Source organism: Borostomias antarcticus (assembly GCF_949987555.1).
Source record: "Borostomias antarcticus genome assembly, chromosome: 8".
NCBI lineage: Eukaryota > Metazoa > Chordata > Actinopteri > Stomiiformes > Stomiidae > Borostomias > Borostomias antarcticus.
The window spans coordinates 5,266,921-5,287,564 of NC_140241.1; the positions used below are offsets into that span (position 1 = coordinate 5,266,921).

At 49.9% G+C, this 20,644-nt stretch overlaps 1 protein-coding gene across 1 annotated transcript in view; it reads right to left on the reverse strand.

The window, feature by feature from the left end:
• Nucleotides 1-827: 827 nt before the first annotated feature.
• Nucleotides 828-20,644, reverse strand: part of LOC311312184 (dynein axonemal heavy chain 11) — a gene marked incomplete at both ends in the record, with an annotated part of 38,006 nt that continues 18,189 nt past the window's right edge. Inside the window, 36 exons of the mRNA XM_084442054.1 lie at nucleotides 828-1,075; nucleotides 1,196-1,336; nucleotides 1,439-1,551; nucleotides 1,643-1,758; nucleotides 1,873-2,055; nucleotides 2,153-2,395; nucleotides 3,873-3,992; nucleotides 4,850-5,041; nucleotides 5,190-5,417; nucleotides 5,838-5,965; nucleotides 6,078-6,226; nucleotides 6,324-6,517; nucleotides 6,764-6,886; nucleotides 7,286-7,456; nucleotides 8,150-8,290; nucleotides 8,604-8,768; nucleotides 8,877-9,081; nucleotides 10,831-10,953; nucleotides 11,169-11,404; nucleotides 11,577-11,750; nucleotides 13,206-13,340; nucleotides 13,464-13,565; nucleotides 13,933-14,115; nucleotides 14,549-14,692; nucleotides 14,780-14,893; nucleotides 15,045-15,191; nucleotides 15,465-15,698; nucleotides 17,256-17,417; nucleotides 17,964-18,106; nucleotides 18,298-18,421; nucleotides 19,067-19,229; nucleotides 19,337-19,530; nucleotides 19,619-19,780; nucleotides 19,916-20,155; nucleotides 20,247-20,349; nucleotides 20,448-20,613. Coding sequence (XP_084298180.1) covers nucleotides 828-1,075; nucleotides 1,196-1,336; nucleotides 1,439-1,551; nucleotides 1,643-1,758; nucleotides 1,873-2,055; nucleotides 2,153-2,395; nucleotides 3,873-3,992; nucleotides 4,850-5,041; nucleotides 5,190-5,417; nucleotides 5,838-5,965; nucleotides 6,078-6,226; nucleotides 6,324-6,517; nucleotides 6,764-6,886; nucleotides 7,286-7,456; nucleotides 8,150-8,290; nucleotides 8,604-8,768; nucleotides 8,877-9,081; nucleotides 10,831-10,953; nucleotides 11,169-11,404; nucleotides 11,577-11,750; nucleotides 13,206-13,340; nucleotides 13,464-13,565; nucleotides 13,933-14,115; nucleotides 14,549-14,692; nucleotides 14,780-14,893; nucleotides 15,045-15,191; nucleotides 15,465-15,698; nucleotides 17,256-17,417; nucleotides 17,964-18,106; nucleotides 18,298-18,421; nucleotides 19,067-19,229; nucleotides 19,337-19,530; nucleotides 19,619-19,780; nucleotides 19,916-20,155; nucleotides 20,247-20,349; nucleotides 20,448-20,613 — 5,909 coding nt within the window. The remainder of the gene's footprint in view (nucleotides 1,076-1,195; nucleotides 1,337-1,438; nucleotides 1,552-1,642; nucleotides 1,759-1,872; nucleotides 2,056-2,152; nucleotides 2,396-3,872; nucleotides 3,993-4,849; nucleotides 5,042-5,189; nucleotides 5,418-5,837; nucleotides 5,966-6,077; nucleotides 6,227-6,323; nucleotides 6,518-6,763; nucleotides 6,887-7,285; nucleotides 7,457-8,149; nucleotides 8,291-8,603; nucleotides 8,769-8,876; nucleotides 9,082-10,830; nucleotides 10,954-11,168; nucleotides 11,405-11,576; nucleotides 11,751-13,205; nucleotides 13,341-13,463; nucleotides 13,566-13,932; nucleotides 14,116-14,548; nucleotides 14,693-14,779; nucleotides 14,894-15,044; nucleotides 15,192-15,464; nucleotides 15,699-17,255; nucleotides 17,418-17,963; nucleotides 18,107-18,297; nucleotides 18,422-19,066; nucleotides 19,230-19,336; nucleotides 19,531-19,618; nucleotides 19,781-19,915; nucleotides 20,156-20,246; nucleotides 20,350-20,447; nucleotides 20,614-20,644) is intronic.

The window sequence follows — 20,644 nt, forward strand, 5'->3', positions numbered from 1 at the left end:
CTCATAGAGGGATATCAGTAGGAGTCGTTCAATAGGTTTCTCTAGTGGGGCAGAATGAATTACACTACTCTGTTAGTATTCTGCCTCTGGCGTACAAAAGGTCAATGTCAAATGCACCTCATTTAAAAGTCAATAGCAGCCATGCACATCATCTCCTGGGAATTCAAGCTGGGACTCGTCCAGACGGCATTGTGTATCATTCAGTTAGGAGAGGGCAGCCCGAGAGCTTTTTTAATCTTGACCTTCCAATAAAATATGCTCCCCATCCAGAATTACATGGTCTAAATGGAGACATAAGCTCGCGACAAATCATTCCCAGACTCCTCAGTCTCAGGGGAGAAGTTCAACACGCTCACACGTACACATGCATAAACAAGTTCACCAACAGCTAGCCACCCGTGCGTTAAGGTTTGTTTATAATTTATTTTTGTCTGAAACATGTAGTAGCCAACATGATGTCAAAGACTAATACTTTTCAAATGCATAATACTGAAAGCAATTAAAAACATGTATTGATAATACCATAACACTTATTTTTGTTTTAAATTGGATAACACAATTCGATAAACCTGTAATACAACCATGATAATCTCCAATCTTCAATAAATCCTGTTTAGCACTCGACTCCCTAAATATCACAACTCCAGAATGTAAACCATCTGTTCTACAGCTGCTAAACTCTGTCTCAAAGGAGGGATTTGAAACATTACACTTCCTGCAGCGAGTAGTGCGTCTACTGTGGGCTCACTGCCTACCTGACCTCTGACCTGTAGGCTAACCCTGTGGCTTGCCTACCTGACCTCTGACCTGTAGGCTGACCCTGGCGCTCACACGGACAGCAGCAGGGCCACTCCGGCCAGGACCCACTTGGCGGGAGGCTGCTTGGTTCTGAGATGGAGGGTCCAGACGTAGGTGGGCCCGCGGAGCTTGGTGCGGTACACCGGGCACTCGTACGCGTTCTTCAGCTCCAGCTGCTCCGCCGGCGCCGCCCTGACGTAGAGCACGGGCATGGGCGGGGTCAGCTCCCTCAGGACCGCCTCCGAGACCACGCCCGCCTGGCTGTCCCACCTGGCGCCTGGGCGGAGCACATATCAAACAACCACAGTCCGGATTAGGAAGTAAAACACACGGCAGCATAAAAAAAAGAGCGCGGCGGCGTTCGTGTGGCGAGCTAGCCCCCACCCACCCCCCGTACCCTCCATGTAGAGGCCATGGACGTAGGCCCCCTCCCGGGGCGGATGTCCGTAGTCCTCTTTACTCTTCTTAGTCACGTCCACCGTCAGCGTCACTCGGTCCAACGGCCACTGGTTCTTACGGGCGATGCTCTGCATGACAGCTGTGAACACACACGTGTTCATCATCACGATGACTGTGTGTGTGTGTGTGTGTGTGTGTGTGTGTGTGTGTGGAGGGGGGGTAGAGAGGCGAGGGAGCTCACCGGTGAGGAAGGACTGGGGGTTGAACAACCCTGAGAGCCAGACCACAGCAGGGAGGACCAGGTCCTGGCTCCACGTATCCAGCTCTCGACAGCGACACAGGACATCGCTGAACCTGAAAGTACGGTATACTTTCAACTCCAATTCTTTCACTTAGTGCGTTGCTTTCAACGGTAAAGTGCTCCGTATTTGGCTCCGTTAGTCACCATTGTGCGAGGGTGTTGGTGGAGGGGTACGCCAGCCTGGTCCAGGAGTCTGGGACAGCGTCATAGAACAGAGACGACTGGAGAGTCTCCATGTTGGAGGAGATGGTCAGTTCCCCCTGAGAGAAAACACAAAATCTCATCCTAAAAAAACACATACTGTATCCGTTACTGTATCTGGCGGAATGGGAACACGAGGCGTACGCGAAGGCAGTTAAAAAGTGGCGGCGCACCTTCAACCCCAGGTGCAGCTCTTTGAGGGAGCGCCTTATTTCCGCCAGCAGCGCGTTCATGCGCTCGCACTCCTGGAAGCACACCAGGATGTAGGGGCTGCGCTCCGCGGACTTTGCCGTCACGTCGGCCATGTTGTACTCCTCGGGAAGCTTCTCCAAGATCTCGTCAAGCACTTGTTTGACCTTGAGCAGAGAGTACAGGATTCAAGTTAAACAGTCCAATGTTTGCTCTGTTGTTGACACTCAGTTGTTGTTGTTGTCGTCATGATAAGCAGTGTACCTTCTCCTCCGTGCTCTGTGACGGCCCCTCTCCCATGGAGGCGTTGTGGGGCTGCAGTTCCAGCAGCGTCCTGAAGAGGCAGTCCGAGGTGACCACGAGGAAGTCCAGCTCCGCGTTGGGGTGCAGACCGTACAGCGCGGGGTTCTCCGGGGGCAGCTTGTCATCCACGTAGCCGTGGTAACCGCTGTAGTCCATGTATGGAGGGGCCAGGAACCCCGGGCTCAGGAACAGCTCCCCCTCCAACTACACAAACAGAAGACACACGGTCTATACATCAGCAAAGTCTAATAACAACACGCTCTAATATACAAGAACTTATGCACGGGAATGCATTTCGATTGTTCCACTCAGATGGTTCGAGCTCACCCGAAAGTGAGGCTCGCGCTGATCGGACAAAGCTGTGTTTGTAACAGATTTCTAATAAGGTGGTAATCAATATAAGGGACAGAGGTGGATGTGTGAGACAAATGCTACTGGGTATACAGCAAAACACAGTGATTGATGGCTGATAGCGCTGGGGGCCTAATAGCACTGTGGGAGGCCGGGCGGCTGCATACCTGCCTGGTGAAGGTACACGCGTCCGCAGGGATATAATCACACTGACTGGGAGAAGCAGGGGAATTACAAATGAAACTCCTCTGTCACTATCAACTCAAACAATGGCTAGCAAAGAGCCACCAGGCCATATGCATGAGAGCCACCAGGCCATATGCATGAGAGCCACCAGGCCATATACATGAGAGCCACCAGGCCATATGCATGAGAGCCACCAGGCCATATACATGAGAGCCACCAGGCCATATACATGAGAGCCACCAGGCCATATACATGAGAGCCACCAGGCCATATGCATGAGAGCCACCAGGCCATATGCATGAGAGCCACCAGGCCATATGCATGAGAGCCACCAGGCCATAGACATGAGAGCCACCAGGCCATATATACATGAGAGCCACCAGGCCATATACTGTACATGAGAGCCACCAGGCCATATACATGAGAGCCACCAGGCCATATACATGACAGCCACCAGGCCATATGCATGAGAGCCACAAGGCCATATGCATGAGAGCCACCAGGCCATAGACATGAGAGCCACCAGGCCATATGCATGAGAGCCACCAGGCCATATACATGAGAGCCACCAGGCCATATGCATGAGAGCCACCAGGCCATATACATGACACATGAGCCATCAGCACTGAACACTTCCTGTTGTTATACGCCTGTTGTTCCCACTGTCTGGTGGATGTCTGGTGGATGGTAGCAGCCTGCGGCTAACAAAATGACACATTTCCAGAGGGATTTAAGCAGAAGTGCTGGGATCTATATGGACAATGAGGAGGAGGAAAATTGTAATTTTGTACATACATCCCAAGAGGGCACCCTTTAGCTTCAGTACAGACCTCCAGGATATGATGCTTCTTTGGGATTTTCTGTCAAATTTCCATGTCTTCATTGTAATATTAAAAAGACTGCATGATGAAAGGCTTAAACATGCTTGTTTGCTCACACACAATATGCGTATAATTACATTTCATGTTATCAATGTTTATTTTCAATGAAGAGGGTAGTTAATCACTTTGGCAATGGTGTTGACACAAATAACAACAACAACAATAAGAACAATAAGAAGAAGAACAACAACAACAATATTATTATTATTATTGTTGTTATTAATAATAATAATAATAATAAAGATCAACTGCATTTAATTTACCATATTAGGATGCATGTACTCTTGTAGGAAGGCCCCACACAGTCTTCTATCCCAGTCATCTGTGATGTGTCCACCATACATGATCTCCCCAAACAGGTAGCACAGGTCTTCCCAGGGGACCTGGAGGAACACAGCAGAGTTAATATACAGATATACAGTACACTAAACAATACATGTATATGTTATGAGCAGAGCCAAAAGATATCTAACTAGTAATATCCCCTCTGTTCTATAATAATAATACTATGATCTGCTTTTCAAATCATTCATTCACGTTGTTATAGCAGTCATATCTCCAGAGCCCTAATCTCACCTCAAACCAGATTAAGACAAAGGGATGTTTTGTAACGCATGTTTAGACTATTTATGACAGAACTGTCTCTTTCTCTGCAGGAGATTGTGATCTGAGAGGGAGAAGGAGGGAGAAAATAACTGTGGATTCGGGGACAAGTGACAAAAGCTGGAGGATCACAATCATTTGTACCTGTATTGTTTCGCAAATTGCTTCCTTCATCAGCTCTAATTGCAGTGATCACTTATGCAGTATTGTGAACTGTCACATTGGCTGCATGTAATTACATTTAGGAGAATGCTTCATTGCCCTCCTAATGAATTCTCTGTATACGCACATACAGGTTAGTGTTTGGTTAACATAATGAAGGACATTCGTTTTTGGAGGGCAGACTACCCTGGAGACATAATTGGTTGTGACCAGAGTAATAGGAGTTCTAAGAGAAGCACATTACGAGTTCTCAGGGGTCATAATGGATTCTTTGTCTTTCTCTCATATCAAGTAAAATTATAGGTTGGGTATTGGTGGCCCTACCCATGGAAATGTAGTATTATAAAGTAGATAGGACTGAACATTTATCATGCTTAACGGTTCCCAAGATAATGGCCGTACTGTATGGTTTATTTCTGTCAGTCTTTTTCCACGCACACAGCGTAGATCTGATATATAATCGGGAGAACCATACTTTAGTGTTGGCCTCCAGGTAGTTGTAGAGCACGTTGACAGAGATGGTGAGGTCTCCTGTGTTGAAGGGGTAGCTCCGGTTCCAGCCCTGGGGGCCAAACTTGCGTCTCTCGGTGACACAGGCGTGGAAGTAGCAGAGGGAGAAGAACATGGCGTTAAACTCCTGCTCCCTCGAGCACATCTCCAGAGTATCCTACAGGAGAGAGAGAGAGAGAGAGAGAGAGAGAGAGGGAGAGAGAGAGAGATAGAGAGAGAGAGACTTTCAGTTAGAATGTTGCAAAGGCCTAGCGAACAGGGACTTATTGAATAATAACTCCACGGGTCGTCGACAGGCCGCTGACCTGGGAGAAGTTGTGCAGGGCGGCGTGCAGGCTGGCGTTCATCCCCGTGGGAGGCTCGTTGGTGATTTTGATGGCGTTCTCCAGGACGCCCCGGGGGATAACGTGCTGGTCAGGGCTGGGCGCGGGCTCTCCACTCATAAGCACCCTGTAGTCCGGGTGACTGCTCGCCCCCGTGCTCTCCAGGAGGGCTTCCAGGGTGGGTAACCAGCGCACCACCAGGTGAACATTCTGGACGACATGAGAGCCAGGGAGTCCGGGTTACAGCGTTGTTATTCTACCCACGTCTAAAAGCCATTCGACCCCCTCTGCTGCTACAAGTAATCACATTTAAATAAAAGGAACGTTTGTTTATTTGCATTTATGTTTGTTTGTCAGGGACGTTGTTTTGATGGAAATGATATTATCAACAAAGCCATCAAGCGTCTTTATCCGCGTAAGGCTGTAATAGCTGCAGGCTTCAGTTCCAGCCTCTCATGATTGCAGCTGATTTAACTCATCATGGATTTGATTGAACCAAATTGAGTTTGTTTCTCCAGGCTCAGGAGGTGAGGTAATTGCAGAGTCGGGTACTTGGCTCCGACAACGGCCCTTTTTCTCTGGTACCCAGGCCGAGTTATTTGTATTCTGCCCGTCAGGCGTGTTGCCTACCTGTAGAATGACCCAGTGGCCCTGCTGGGAGGCCTTGGTCAGGGCTTTTTCGGCCACCTCTTCCTGGCCCTGGCCTAGAGACACGTTGTGCACCGTGCCCTGGTCGATGGAGAAGCCCAGTCTCGTCCCTGCACCACAGCCAAGAGCATCAGACTGGACACTTTCTCATTCTGTACATAACAGAGTATTAAGAGTAGAGCCGAACCATCTGTCACGATGTAGTATTTCTGAGCTTTGTACCTAGTTTCTCCACGTCTTTAAGAGGGTCCACTCCAGGAGACAGGATGAAGAACACAGGGGTTGACGGGCTGCTCTCCTCGAAAGACTTTTCGAACTCCGTCCGAGCGGCTTCTACGTACCTCGCTCCCAAACTCTCCTCAACATAGTTCCTTTTCATGATAATAACACAAGTAATACGCTTAGCGGCATACTCGTCATGGTCAGGGTGAGTGGGTCAGTTTCTGTCTAGTACCAGGCTGCTCTTACCGGAGGGCGTAGGTCATCCTATCAGGGCGGACGGCTCGCAGGATGATGAGTTTCTGGAGCGAGCTCTTGCTCTTCCACTCCTGAGGAAACCTCTCCCTCTCAGGACACTCGGAGTCCACCAGCTTCCTCCAGCGCTTCGCCGAGCCCTCGATGTCTCGGTCCAGCCCCCTGAACTCGTCCAGGGCGGATATGGTCTGAAGACGAAAACGGACCCTCGTTACCGCGCGTCTCATTCGCTCTTCGACGGAAAGAAAACAACCGATTCAACACACACACACACTCTCACACACACACCACCACGATCGTGTTGATAATGGCCCCAGATAGCAAGCGGATCTGGGCCATATACAGACCAGATCTGGCCCTTGTGGCTTAGTTCCGGCCCATATATGGCCCAGATCCGTTTGCTATCTGGGGCAGGGCTGATGAGAGAGACGTACCCTGACGGCCCCCCAGGCCAGCGGGGAGAGGAAGGGCACTGGGCTGGTCCTGCTGGGCTCCACGGGGAAACGCAACAGGAAGTCCAGCTCCTGACCATCAATCAGGCCCCGTGTTAGGAGTATCTGGGCAGGACGGAGATAACCAGGATTAACATCATGACCATGTATCACGCTTAAGAGTGAGTATTAAACGTTAGCGTACTACTATCAACACTAACAGACAGCTGAACGAGCGAGTCTGGCGTGACACGCCCTGATGAAGGACAGCCTTTAGAGCCCAGCGACTACAGATGAAAACAGTTGGCGCCATGACAGATATTTGCATTATGCCATCAAAACACACCCCCTGTCAGAGGCAACTGACCGAACAGCAGCGGTGAGGCCAGGTGTGAAAGGTAATCAATAGGAGCGTATGGTCCTGCTGGCTGTTTTTAATTGAAGTTAATGCGCGGGCAGAAAAATGCTGTTGACTGATGAGGATGACAGGGCGGCCAACCTTTGGGCGGCCCCGGGGCCCCGTACCTGGAAGGCGGTGTGTGACAAGAAGGTTAACTTGTCCCTCTCAAACAGGCCCTGGCTGGTGTACAGGAATACCGAGTAGGTGATGGCCTCCGTCAGGAGGAGCACTCTGGTCCTCACATCCTCGTCCCACTCGGCTCGGCCCATGGCTTTGTGGAACACCGTGTGGAAGGACTAGACCACAGACACATGGGGGGGCAGGGCAGGGGGGTGGGGGTGTGGGGGGCGGGGCGGGGAGGCGGGGGGGGGGTAAAGTGACCCGTAATGGTGGTTATAGAGATGTAACGGTATGAACATTTCATATCACCATCATAGTGACCAAAATTATCACAGTTATCAGTATTATCGCGGTATTATAAAATGTGCTGAAAATGTACTAAAAACTACTGATACACACACTGAAATAATAAATAATAATAATAAACAAAATAAAGTGTTATATTGAAAACCACAGATAAAATTAGCAGCACTATGCACTTTTTGTTTGCATTAACTTTAAATTAATGTGTCTTGGAGACTGTTGCCGACTTTGGTTGACACTGGACAGTATTTACAGTGAGTTTTTCAAAGCGCAGAAATCAAACACAGTTTTAATGATAATTTTATCATGATAAATTAAATGGAATTTTATCACGGTTTATCATAATACCGGTTATTATTACATCCCTAGGCGGTTAACAGCTGTGTTTACTTCCACGTGCTTGACACTTGAAGGTCTAAAAAGATGGACGTTAATACAGTTTATACAAGTACAAATCATTTCCGAACGCTATGAAAAATGCAGATTGATATGCAGCGATATACAAATACCCCACATCAAATGGTATACCAGGCCCTTCTAAGCGAGTCCCCCCCCCCGAATGTCACCTTGAGGGAGAACTGGTACATGGGGTTAATCTTGTGGAGGTCGTCGATGATGAAGTAGAGAAGTGAAGATCTCCGGGCTGCTGGGCGGTAGAGCTCGCGAGCCTCGTTGATCTCTGTCTCGTTCTCCCTGGCCTCCACCACCTGCGCGTGCCACTTACACCGTGAGCTATTAGCCTCTCAGTCATGCTCCACATCTCCTCCATTACACTTGTCCTTAAGTACACATCGTTTGCGGCTCACGCCGTGGGACGAAGCGCTTGTCCATCTAGGAGTTTTGAACTACTACATTTGAGTGTTGAATATTGAATGAAAAAACACGCACATGTGGTCTTGGGCTACTGTACTTAGACCCTGCCAACAGCAATTTGCTGCACCCTTTTTCATTTACAGTAACAATGCTTCTGTAGCCCAGAGAGCAGCCCGTGCAGAGGACACGGCGTTGGTCTTATCTCACCTTGTGATGAATGTGAGCGGCCGTAGTCTTGGTGCTCTCCAGTTTCTCCACCAGGTCCATGTCTCCCAGGAAGTTCCCGTGCGCTGCGGACAGCCGGCCCAGCAGGTCGTCCTCCAGGCTCTTCAGCTGGATCTTGAAGTGGTTCTGCTGCGTGGTCAGCTCCAGCTGGGGTCCAGATAAGAGAACGCCACGCAAGTTTAACTCCATATCCACAGCAAGTGCGATCCCCTAAAGTGCTTCGCTATCGCCGATGAAAATCAACGGTTGGTTTACCTTGAGGCTCTCTAGGTCTGGTCTCTCTCTGGTGACGACCTGGCCCAGCAGCTGCTCCTCCAGGCCTACAGGGGTCACTGTGAAGTTGATGAGGGACGTCTGGGCCTGCAGCTCTGGGGGGAAGTGGGGGTTGGCTAGCTTGGTGTGGAGGATGAGCCGGAAGCTGCCGTTGTATTCACACTCCTTACCCCCGATACGAATGTACCTGCATGCAAGGACAAACGGGGATAGGGATGATATCATAGTCGTACTGTATGTTCACTGTAGTACGGCTTACTGTAGTAAGTCCTCTAGCGCTTCCAAGTGTGCAACTCAGCCAAACCGTTTAGCACATTGTTTCCAGAGTCGGAAATTGGGTCGGAAGGTCAGACTTTACTTTGGTTAAATGTATCCGAGGACAAATAATCTTGAATAGATTTGAAAGATTATCTGAAGGCCCGCCAATAGCAATCCATTCCTGCATTTCAATTAAATTGAGAGTGGCTTGACGAACACGTTGGCTTTTTATTTGTCTCTAATTACCCCTCCGATGACCAGACAAGGCCCCAATTTTACAGCACAGGTTCCTCATGGCCTAAGTCTGGTTCAACTCTATATCTTCACAAGCCGGAATTAATGTACTATTGATAGAACCATTACTCCACCAAATTAAAGTCCCTGCTGATGGATTGGCTTGTAGTCTTCCGTCAGCCATGAAAGAAATAATTAGTATTCATTACTTCACACTCTACAACATTCCAATTATTAATGAACTTCAGCTGCGGAGCCCCACCAGATCCATCATGGCGACCACAGCAGGCTGTATTAATCACAGGCAGGAACAAGTGTGTGGGTCATCTACAAGGAATAAACTTATAATCGGATTTACCGCGATGAATCGTCACAGGTCAACAGACAGGACTCTAGAAGGAGTTCAATAAGCGTCCCCTCAGATGTTCAATAGTCGCGCTCGGGGAAAGGAGCTAGGGAAGATGTAGCTAAGTGTTCCCGCGGCTGTGAAGATGTCGATTTATGGTATTTTAATTTTTCTCTCCATTCGGCAGCTTAGTAGCCGTTTTATGAAATCTTTTGAAAAGAGTATGTTGTTCACTCAGGGTAATGCCTTGGTAATTGAACATGGATAATCACGATAAAAACGGTGGTGCTGTGCTAAATTAATACTTTGGGATTGAATTATTTGCTCCACTGATTCTAAAAGACCTGCACTGGTGTTGAACATCAGTGTTATCGCTTGTTCATTAATAAAACATAACTTGGCATCATTCCATGCTCAGTGCTTTTTTATAATTCACATACCTGAATATAAATAGTGGCAAATTACTTAAATGTATAATGATCACTACATGAGACTTGGCTGCAGAACTGTACAGTTTGAGACAGGGTAATGATAGAACGATTAAGAACTGTTCTAGTGTTCTTCCCCTGTTTAATGAGCAATAGGCAAAGTCCTCACACACCACAGTGGCTTCCCACAATGGCGTAACTCTGAAAAATAACTGCTCAATATTCAACACACATAAAGAATATGAGCACACAAATATACATCTATCACCAGCTCTGAGGGGCCGATCGATATGTCTGCCTCTGGGATTCAGAACACGCACAACAAATCCATCCATAATCTAAAGAGCGCGTAATCACATCGCATTCAGTCATGTGTCTGTGGCGCTTCGGCGCTGGCCGAGCCTCATCCTCTCTCATTGTCTCGTACCGCTGGCGGGAAGTTACACATGCTGTGGCTGTATTGACAGGTATCAGGGATACAGGCGACAAGCCGCAGGTCGATTTGAAATGTTCAGATAGGGAATCTAATGCATTAACACATATTTAATGGAAGTGGCTTTTGCTCTGTATGTACAGTACAGTCAAAAGAATTATGTGCTTAAAACCACTACAGTAGTCAATTTCATTAGCGGTTTCTCTATCCCTCCGTGGTCAGTGCTAGCGTACAAACCTTCCCCTCCGGATGGTGTTTCTGCCGAGGAGAGGTTCCAGGACGGGGTCCACCTTCTCCCTCAGGTTCTCAATCAGAACTGTATCCCCGCACGCCAGTGCTCTCTCAATCACCTCCAAATATCTGGAAACGACAGAAGGATTTACTGGATAGAAGTAGAATAAACACCACAGTGTCTCAAGTACAATTCTCTATTTTTTTTAATGACGTACTGTACCCAGATAGCAAGCGGATCTGGGCCATATACAGGCCAGATCTGGCCCTGAATCATTACACATCCGCTTGCTATCTGGGTATAATTTAATCAGTACTGTTTTCAGTAAAAGGGCCTCTCTCACCCCTTCTGGCCCAGCTGCACCACCCTCAGCTCCGGCCCAAACCGGTTGCGGATCCACTTGACGCCCTGCTGCTGCGGGTCGATCATGAGCGGCCAACGCTCGCTGGTGGTCAGGATGGCGGCGTTCTCCGTGGACATCCTATCGTTTGGCAGGCCCTGGTTGTGCCAGGCGGCCACGGCGGCGTCGTCTGTAAGCAGGAGGACGGGGTCCAGCCCGTCGGTCAGGGGGATGGGGACCTGGAACAGAGGAGAGGTCAGTGACGGTTGGGGCCCCGCCGCACGTGGCGACTCAACACGGACTCGGACGCGTTCAGTCGACGCTGAACGTTTCGTGACGGGCCAGATCGACGGGAGGGCATGACGACTGAGTGACCGGTGTGTAAAGAGTACGGTTCGGGGGACGGCTTGCCTTTTGGGAGCGGAGGAAGGGGATCCAGGCGTGGTAGAGGAGCTCCTGGCGGTAGGGCCTGGTGAAGTAGCCCACGTAGGAGACGAACGCCGCCGTGAGGAGCACGTCGCCACAGAGAGTCTCACGCTGATTCTCATACTGGACCACGGCCTCGGACCAGCGCTCCTTCTCCGACTGCAGGACACACAACCAGGCAGTGGTTAGCCTCGACAGTGACGGCTGGTCATTTGAGTGTAGTTTACTGTGAATTTCCCCACCCCCCATCCCCTCTGCTCAGCCAAAAAAGATCGGGCCTTTAATCTAGACTGAGACCGTATGTGTTGACTGCCAACCATTGCACACAAACTAGGAGAATGGGAGCACGATAAAGTATACAACCGCAATTCCCTTTAACTGGCTTTGAAAGTCTGGCTGCAAATTCACTCAGCGTCAATTTAGCATCCATTTCGACCCTCAATAGTATGACTGTGACAACCCAACAACAAATAAATCATGCATGGCATTTCCTTACAACGGGCTGTGAGTCCAGAATATGTCGCATAATAAATTCCCAGACAGTTAAAAATCACTATAATTTTACCCTAATGCATTATGGATTGCCTGTAATATCACTCAGTCTGGGGTGAAGCGTTTTTAATTTCCAACAGCTGTTGAGGTTTTGAGGTAAGTTAATGATTAAATATAGACGGTCTGATTTATTAGTCTAAACACTATTGCTTCCAGGTCAATGCCATAAAGACAAAGCATTTATCTTGATATCTTTAAAAGCCAAGCTGTCTAATGCAAACCACATTTATTTGTTGTGGGAATAAGAAAGTCGAATGTATAAAATAGCCACTGAAAGAACGATTACTCCAATTTTATTTCGCATTAACAAACAAAGATTTTGGATACTCTTAGGGCCACTTATGAAAAAGATGGGAACTTGAAGACAGAACAGAAATGTTGCCACAGAATAAAAATAAAAATAAATGAATAAAAGACAGCGCAACCGCAATTATTCAAATCCATTCTCACTGGCCATTTTGCATTAATACAGATCTAACAAAAGCATTACAAGGCTGGGAGAATAGTACACTTCTTTTTCTGTTGACCCAGAAGAGAAAACACGCACGCACAAGTGTACACACTAACACATACAGGGTACACACTAACACACACAGTGTACACACACACCCACACTCGCACACACACACACTCCACCAGACCAGTCTGCTGCTCAGCTTGAGTGTACCGTTTGTATAGCCTTCCTGCCATCTCTCTTCCCTCCTCCATTAGGCTGTAAGCCAGACAGACACTTGCCCAGTTCATCCATGCGTTTGCTGCCCTCCATCCTTCTGTACCTGCCTCCCAAAGCTGACTGCTTAGCCAGGGCAGAGGAGCCCCTGCTCACTAAAGCTACCCACGCCACAGCCGGCCAGAGCCAGGTCACTTCACCAGGACATAACAGATCCCTGTCCAGATTAGCCATGCCGTTCTGTCAACATCACCTCTCCATGCACTCGTCTGACATTGTCACCGCTCACCCAATGCCAGGTCAGCCACTATGACCACACCCCCGTTAAATGCATGCACACACGTGTCGCGCGCACACACACACACACAACCTTCTCCATCTCTCTTTCGTACCTCCAGGCCCTTGACCAGCCGGTTGGCCAGCTCGATGGTCTGGTTGGTGTGGGTCACTTCCTCCTGGCAGTGGACCTTGTCAGCTGCAGCCTTCTCAAACTGAGCTGTGAGGTTCTGGAGGGTCGCATCCAAGTCCTGCAAATACCCACCCGATACACGATAAACGATACAGAGACCAGTCCAGTCGCTATGGGACTTGATTCTGAAACCTTGTGAGATTATACTTTGAACCAGCATAATTCTAAGGATTCCACATACCTCAAGCTTCTTCCGAACTGTCAGTAGTTTTGCTGTTGCAGTTTCTAGCTCTGCATTAGCCTGCGACAAAGCTAGTCTCTTTGGTGCTACCTCACAATAGACCTACAGAGCACAGGGAAACAAATATTAGATATCGTCAGATATTGCTACTGTATATTATAGTAACAACATACAGTAGCTCTCAGCACACATGAATGCAAATAGTCAAGGCTTAGAAGTGTTTTAATGATGTATGTATGTATGTATGTATGTATGTATGTATGTATGTATGTATGTATGTATTTTGTTGTACACTCAGCAGCTCTGCAAATGAGGTGGCCTCACCTCAGAGCTCACCTGAGTATAAATAAAGGTTTCAATCAATGTATGTATGTATGTATGTATGTATGTATGTATGTATGTATGTATGTATGTATGTATATGTATGTATGTATGTATTGTATGATGTCTGTCCAGAATGCTCTCTGACCTCGTAGTATCTGACGATGTTGATGGCCCAAGCACAGAGGCCAGCGGCTGCAGTGGACTTGGTCCTGACCAGGTCAGGGTGGAACTGGGGGTTCCTGAGGTACTCCTGCTTGACCACGCCCAGACAGGACTCGGGGATGTGCTCCTTGTCATACGACACCAACGCCTGCAGGAAGTCATCCACCTGGCAGTGGGAGGAACACGAGGACACCGCCTTATTTATCGTTGGATACGGTAGGTAACTCTTAATCTCACTCTGGTACCTTTAGCGAATTCATCTTTATTTTACTCGGTCTTAATCTCACTCTGGTAATCTTTCGTGAGCTTATCTTTACTTGTGGGATATAGATATCAACTAGACGGTATTCACACAGGAACGCCGCGGGGTCGATGAGCCGTGCGCCGGGGGCTCAATGGCGAGGCGGTCCGACAGGGTCGCTCCCCTCATCAGCGAGCATATTCATCAGCGAGCCAACCCGCCGCGGCGTGCGCACGGGCGGGCGGGCGGGGGGGGGGCGTGCTCGGCGGAGGGGGGGGGGGGGGGCAGGGTCAAGGCCCGCGCGCAGATTAGATTGGCATCAATCAGCCGGATGTGATTGACGCGCTGACAGGCTAACCTTGCCCATGAAGGCCCGTGCCGCCTTCCAGCTCCGCTCCTTGGGAACGCGGCCGCGCGGCGCCAGCAGGACCATCACGGCGGCCGCCACGTTGATCACCGCCGGCGGCGGGTTGGGGAAGGTCTTCAGCTCTGTCAGATTCACCTGGAGAGGAAATCACACCCAGGAGTAGCCGGTCAGTTCGCTACACTCACAGGACTCAGGGGGGAGGGGGCGTGGACAGAGCAGGACCTTGTTGAGGGTGTCCAGGGCCGCTGTGGCCGCCTCCAGCGCTGGTTCTGCCTTGACCAAGTCCGTTTCACATTCCTGCTGCTTCAGGGAAACCTCCGCCTGGATGACGGCAACCTGCGCGGAAAACACAGTCACGCTGTCAGCCATGTCACCTCTGTCCATCCAATAGGGACCAGGCGTGCGTCTGCGTGGCTGTGTCTGTCTGTGTCTGTGTGTGTGTGTGTGTGTGTGTGTGTGTGTGTGTGTGTGTGACGGAAGGACTCGCCTTCTGGGCCTCCAGGTCCGCGGCCTGTTTCTTGCGGCTGACCCTCTCGGTCTGCAGGCCGATCTTGGTGATCAGGGCTTCTGCATCCTGGTTCCTGGCGGTGAGCTCAGCTTCCTGGGACGCCAGTTTGCTCTTCAGATCCTCGACCTGAACCGAGAGATTCAATAATGTCAACTGCAGAATTTGAAAACACGACCATACATTTAGTTTATATTAATTCATACAGTATGTCTTCATTGGCAAAGTAAAACTGAAAAAAAAAAAGATTTATATTCAAGGTTTATCAGCATCCAATCAGAGCTCGGGGGCAAAAGGCATTATACACACAGTAATACAGTATCTGGGGCGGAGGGCAGTGCCAATGTCACGCCTCAGCCTTGAGAGTGACTGGATTCTGATATGAACCAGGGGCTCTCCCACCTGAGAGGCCGTGGTCTGGAGCTTCTGAAGGCCGCTGACGAGTCGGCTCATCTTGCCGTGGAGCTGAGCCCGGCTCTTCCCCAGCAGGCTCCTGTACAAGGTGATTTGCTGGAGAAAGCTCTTGGGGGTGGTGTAATTGTACCTCTTCTCATTGCGCTGGTATTTTTCACTTGCCTGGTTGACACTGGTGTGAACGTAGGCCATGAAAAGACTGATGGATTCCTGGATGGAGGGCTGTAAACATAAGCGCGGGGGGGGGGGAGAGGGGAGAGAGGGGAGAGGGGGGGGGGTGCACATGGCGCTCTGGATTGAGTGGAGTTTAACATCCCAAGCTGATGGGGACTGAAATATTATCTTCATAAATTCCGAATTCATCTACAAGTTTTGCCGTTTTACTTGGCTAGCCTCGACTTACTCAATCTAAAATTTAGGTGCAGCGGGCGGGAATGATTAGGCTTTAAAACCACTGTGAAAATAATGCGTTCCAAGCCCCTGACATGCAGCTTGTAAGCAGGGCCACTGTTTACATTATCCTTCATGTCCTCCAACTTTCTCCACACTCTGCGTAGAAAGCTTTGCCATGCTGGGGGATTTATCACACGGTGCTCAATGACACAGCGCCTCAATTAATCATACTGTTAGGGATCAATTAATACAAAATAAATGAGCACAGAAAACAGGGATCAAACCTGAACATAACTCACAAAAAGCCATTGTTAATGATCAAGGATTCAGTAAGAAAAAATCATTATTAATTAAGACCTGGCATAATGCTGTTTGACAAAGCATGCGTGTTCAGTTGAGATGCCAGCAAAGTTCTTATTGATTTTGCTTTGTGCATCAGCTATTTGTGCGTCGTGCATTTCTAACTTTAAATAGATGACCATTTCATTTGCTGTCTGCCTGCTACTTTAACAAGATAAACAATCTGGGGATTTTTTGTACGATATCGATTGCTTTGGACATAATTTTTCACAAATAGCGCTTTAATGTTTTCAATTCCTCATACAAGGTACATTTACATACAGTATGTTCTATTGATAAACACACCATCTAAAATCTCGGGTTTAAGCCGGTGCTATGCTGTTCGCTGGTAATGGATAACAATATTGCCTTGCTATAGAAACATGATACAGCACACACACACACACACACACACACACCGCTTGGGTATAAAGTACAAGCCTGCTTGTCTGGCACATGGCCACCGCACCATGTGATGGCACTTCCCGGCAGTGACAGCTGTGCCTCCGGAGAGGGTTGTCATGGGCTTATTAATCACTCCGCTCTCATTAACATAAATGATCCTGGGAGCTGATCGTTCCACCGCCATGAGGAAAAACAATGATACGTCTGCAGTTACTGGAGTCCCCATGCGTGTGATCAGCGATGTGTCAGCACCTCAGTGGGGAACTAATGATGAGGGATCTATGGGGAAGTTAATACAGCTGCACTGTGGTAATTACAAGATGTTCATTAAAAGTCTAACTAACTAAGTCTTCCTCTTTTAGAGTCTCATTAGGGAGGACATGCCAAAACACAGGACCGTGTCAACAGTTATTCTTGTTTATTACATGGTTATAAAAAGCCGAAAGTGCTGTTTTGTAATAGGGGAGAACTTTTACTTTTAACGATGCCCGGATTATATCGCAGAGAGCAGATGAAGAGGGAGTGGACTCGGTTCTGGTGTGAGGCGAAGGCTTTGATGAAGAACAGTGCAAACAGATCGGCATCATTAGCAGGACCTCTGATTGACTGCTTAGTACCATAGGCTGGTTTTGACGGCCTCACCTCGATGCCCTCGATCTCCTGGACGAACCTGAGGCTGACTGACCGCAGGGCCTCGGCCGGCCACGGGTGGAACCAGTCGATGGCGGTGCAGTGGACCAGGGCGGGGAAGCGGCGGGCCCTGACGCGCAGGCCGCACCCCACGGGGGACAGACACAGCACCACCTACGGGCCAGGAAGCAGGAAGAGAGAGGCAGACGCCATCACAGGAAGCACATGGCCTCGCAAGAGCCACGCCACGCCCGACTGGCTATGCTGGCAAACGTACCGCGCCCCACAAACATATGCCCCCATATACACAAACACACACATGAGAGGGGGGCATTGCCAAATGTACGCGTGCCATCCCCAAACGCACAGTCATAGACCAGTGATATAGCAGATGCGTCCGAGAGGGAACAAACTGGCAGCTTCCCGCTCTCCCTCTCCACTGCCATCCTGGTGGGCGTCTGGCATGAGTAGGCCCATACTGCTGGATCTAGCAGACGGACACGCCACCAGAAGCCCTGGCCCACGGGTCAGCTGGACCAGGCACATGTGACATCTCCTTCCTCTGGCCACCCGGGGTCCCTGTCTGGCTCGGTCCGCCCCAGCCGGCCAAAAGACGTTCAACAAGCGACAGCGTGTCGAACTGTTGAACGCTCGCCCTCCCAACACATGTCATTTCCAACCCCCCGCTAAGATGAAGAGCGTTTGAGGGGCTGCCCGGACCTTGAGCTGCAGACGGACGCGGTCGATGAAGAACCTCCAGCAGTTCTCCCTGTTGTCCAGCAGCCCCGAGCCCCGGACCTCAGCCCTCACCCCGGACACAATACCCTCCGTCTCCTCCTCGCTGAACAGCTCAGGGATCTCGCCTGGAGGGGGGGGGGGGGGAACAGACACAGGGTCAACAAGAGTCGAGGAGAGTCAGAATGAATAAGCAATGCTAAATATCCATGCACAATGTCATTAATGCTACCCCTTATCCATTATATTTCCCATTCTAGCATTTTCCATACAACTAATGTTTGTGAGTCGTAGGGACTCCTTTGTTGACGTCCCCCACCTGATGCCAGCAGGTCGTTGATGATGACCAGGAAGCGCTCGTCGGGGATCTGGGCGTCGGTCAGAAGCAGGGCGGTGGGTTGGTTCTTCACCCCTGTCCTCACGTACAGACCGGCCAGATCCACCTAGACAGACAAACGCAGAGGTGGAGCGCTGGCGTGTTCTGTGTTATAGGCCAGGGTTGCCTTTCAACGCTGGGCCCATTGAGGAGTATTGAGGTGTGATCAATGGAGTGGCGCAAACTCACTCAGAACTCTGATCTTTAAACAGATGATTAAACGGATGAGAGAGGCCTCATCAATGAGGTATTGAAATATTTTCCTAGGCTCTTTAATAGCATCTGACAATTATTCCTTCATGAGTCAGTGGAGAGGGTGAACACGACTAAATTAGATCAATAGCCTGCAAGAGGCCACAGGGATATTGATCTGGGGGAACATTGTCTAAAAGAAACCTTGATCTTTGTTAATTAATCACAGCCATTTTGCATTATTCTTCCTTGGCTGAGAGCAGCTCATGGGGACAAGCTAACGGATCACGACTGGGTGGGGCGTTTCGAAGAACAAAGTAAAAACTAAATTTACGTTCAATCACACTGTAATCACTACTCAACCTTTTGCCATCAAAGTGCTGTTATGTGCTGTTATGAGAAGCAAGGGTTTACCTGAAATTGAGAGAGAGGGTGGCACACTCTGATGCAATAAAAAAAAAAAAAAAAGTATTCGCCAATGTTTTGGCAGCAAGTTGCCTTGATCGTAGCTTTTGTTTACCTTCAGGTCCTGCGTGCTGTAGCCCTTGCTCAGGGTGATCTGGAACACGTCCACGGAGGAGAGGTAGGCCGCCAGACGAGTCAGGCTCTGTTTCCCGCTGCCCCCCACCCCCACCAGCAGGCCGTGTCCTCGGGGAGACTCCAGGATACGGCTGATCCTACAGCTGCCACCGTCACAACACAACCCAATTAGTCACTGTACCGGCCGTCAGTTGAAACAGATTACCCCCCATCCCCCGATCACTTATTCTGAGCTCGTCGCTCCACTCACACGTGTTGCATGGCGTCCTCGAACAGCACCAGGTTCATGGCGGCGTTGAGCTCGTTGTAGCGGTCCAGGGCCTCGGTGAGGACGGTCCTGAGCGCGGCCCAGTCTCTGATGGCCGAGTAGCGCGCCTCTCCCGCTCCCCGGGCGAAGTGGCAGTAGACGAGCGGCTGTCGCGTCACCTCCTGCTCCTCCACGCCCTGGAACACACACACGAGGTTTGTCGCGCGGTGGCGATGGAGGTCGTATGTACCGTCGGGGCGAGAGGACGCGGCGTGTTTACGGCACCTCAAAGCACTCGTGGAGGGTGTCCATCTGGAGCTTGTGAAAGAGCTGCAGGTCCGCGGGCTCCACCAGTCTGTCTGAGTACACTCTGCTGGACTCGTGGAGCCACAGCAGCACCAGGTCCACGCTGTGTCTCACACCCTCCGCTCCAGAGAACAGCAGGCCCTGAAACACACCCAAAACGACCACATGCAACAAGATCATTTCTTTCTGTACCTCTCCCATCTGCAGTGTCTGGGAGAGATTCGATAATGAGTTGAAACTGCGTCCCGTGAGTCCGTGTTTCACTGTCACTGCTACCTGGAAGACGTTGGAGAGGTCGCGGAGGTTGAATATGTAATGGAACTTGACGGCCGTGGGCAGGAAGTTGTGGGCCACCTTGCGGTGGAGAGCGACGGCGGCCTGGACCACGGACGGGCCGGTCTTCAGAACGGCGGCGCCGAAGGCGTGCTGCTGCAGATGGCCGCTCAGGATCTGACCGTAGATGGACTCCAGGGCTTCGGACGACGGGAAGTTCACGGCAAACACCGAGAAATGTCTCTGAGGGAGGAAGGCGGCAGGTTCAACGTTTCACTGAGGTTTTGGGACCGTAATTATGTTTCTTCACTAGAACTATTGACACGATGAGTACCTGGAGTCTAGGGTTGATATTGAAGCTCCCAGCTGTTGGATTCATACACGCGACATATTGAGTGTGGTGTATTTCCTTCAAGGTCAACCTCTGCCTGTCATACCTGTATCGGCGTGTGAGAAAGAACCGAGATCGAGGTTGCTCATAACAGATCTGTGTAATGTTCTTGAGCTGCGTGTTCTGTGGGTCCTCCCCTCTCACCAGTGCTGGTAGTCGAGGTGCTGGCGTATGAGGGTGTGAGGCTGCACCGTCCCGTAGCTGTCCACCGCTGGCATGTTGAGGTCATCCAGGAAGTAGATGAGCTTCCTGTTTCCCGGAGGGGCGAAGCTCCTGCCCGCCCTCTTCTCCAATGGCCGCTCCAGTGCCGCTGGGGAGACCACGGTTCGTTTGATCACAAC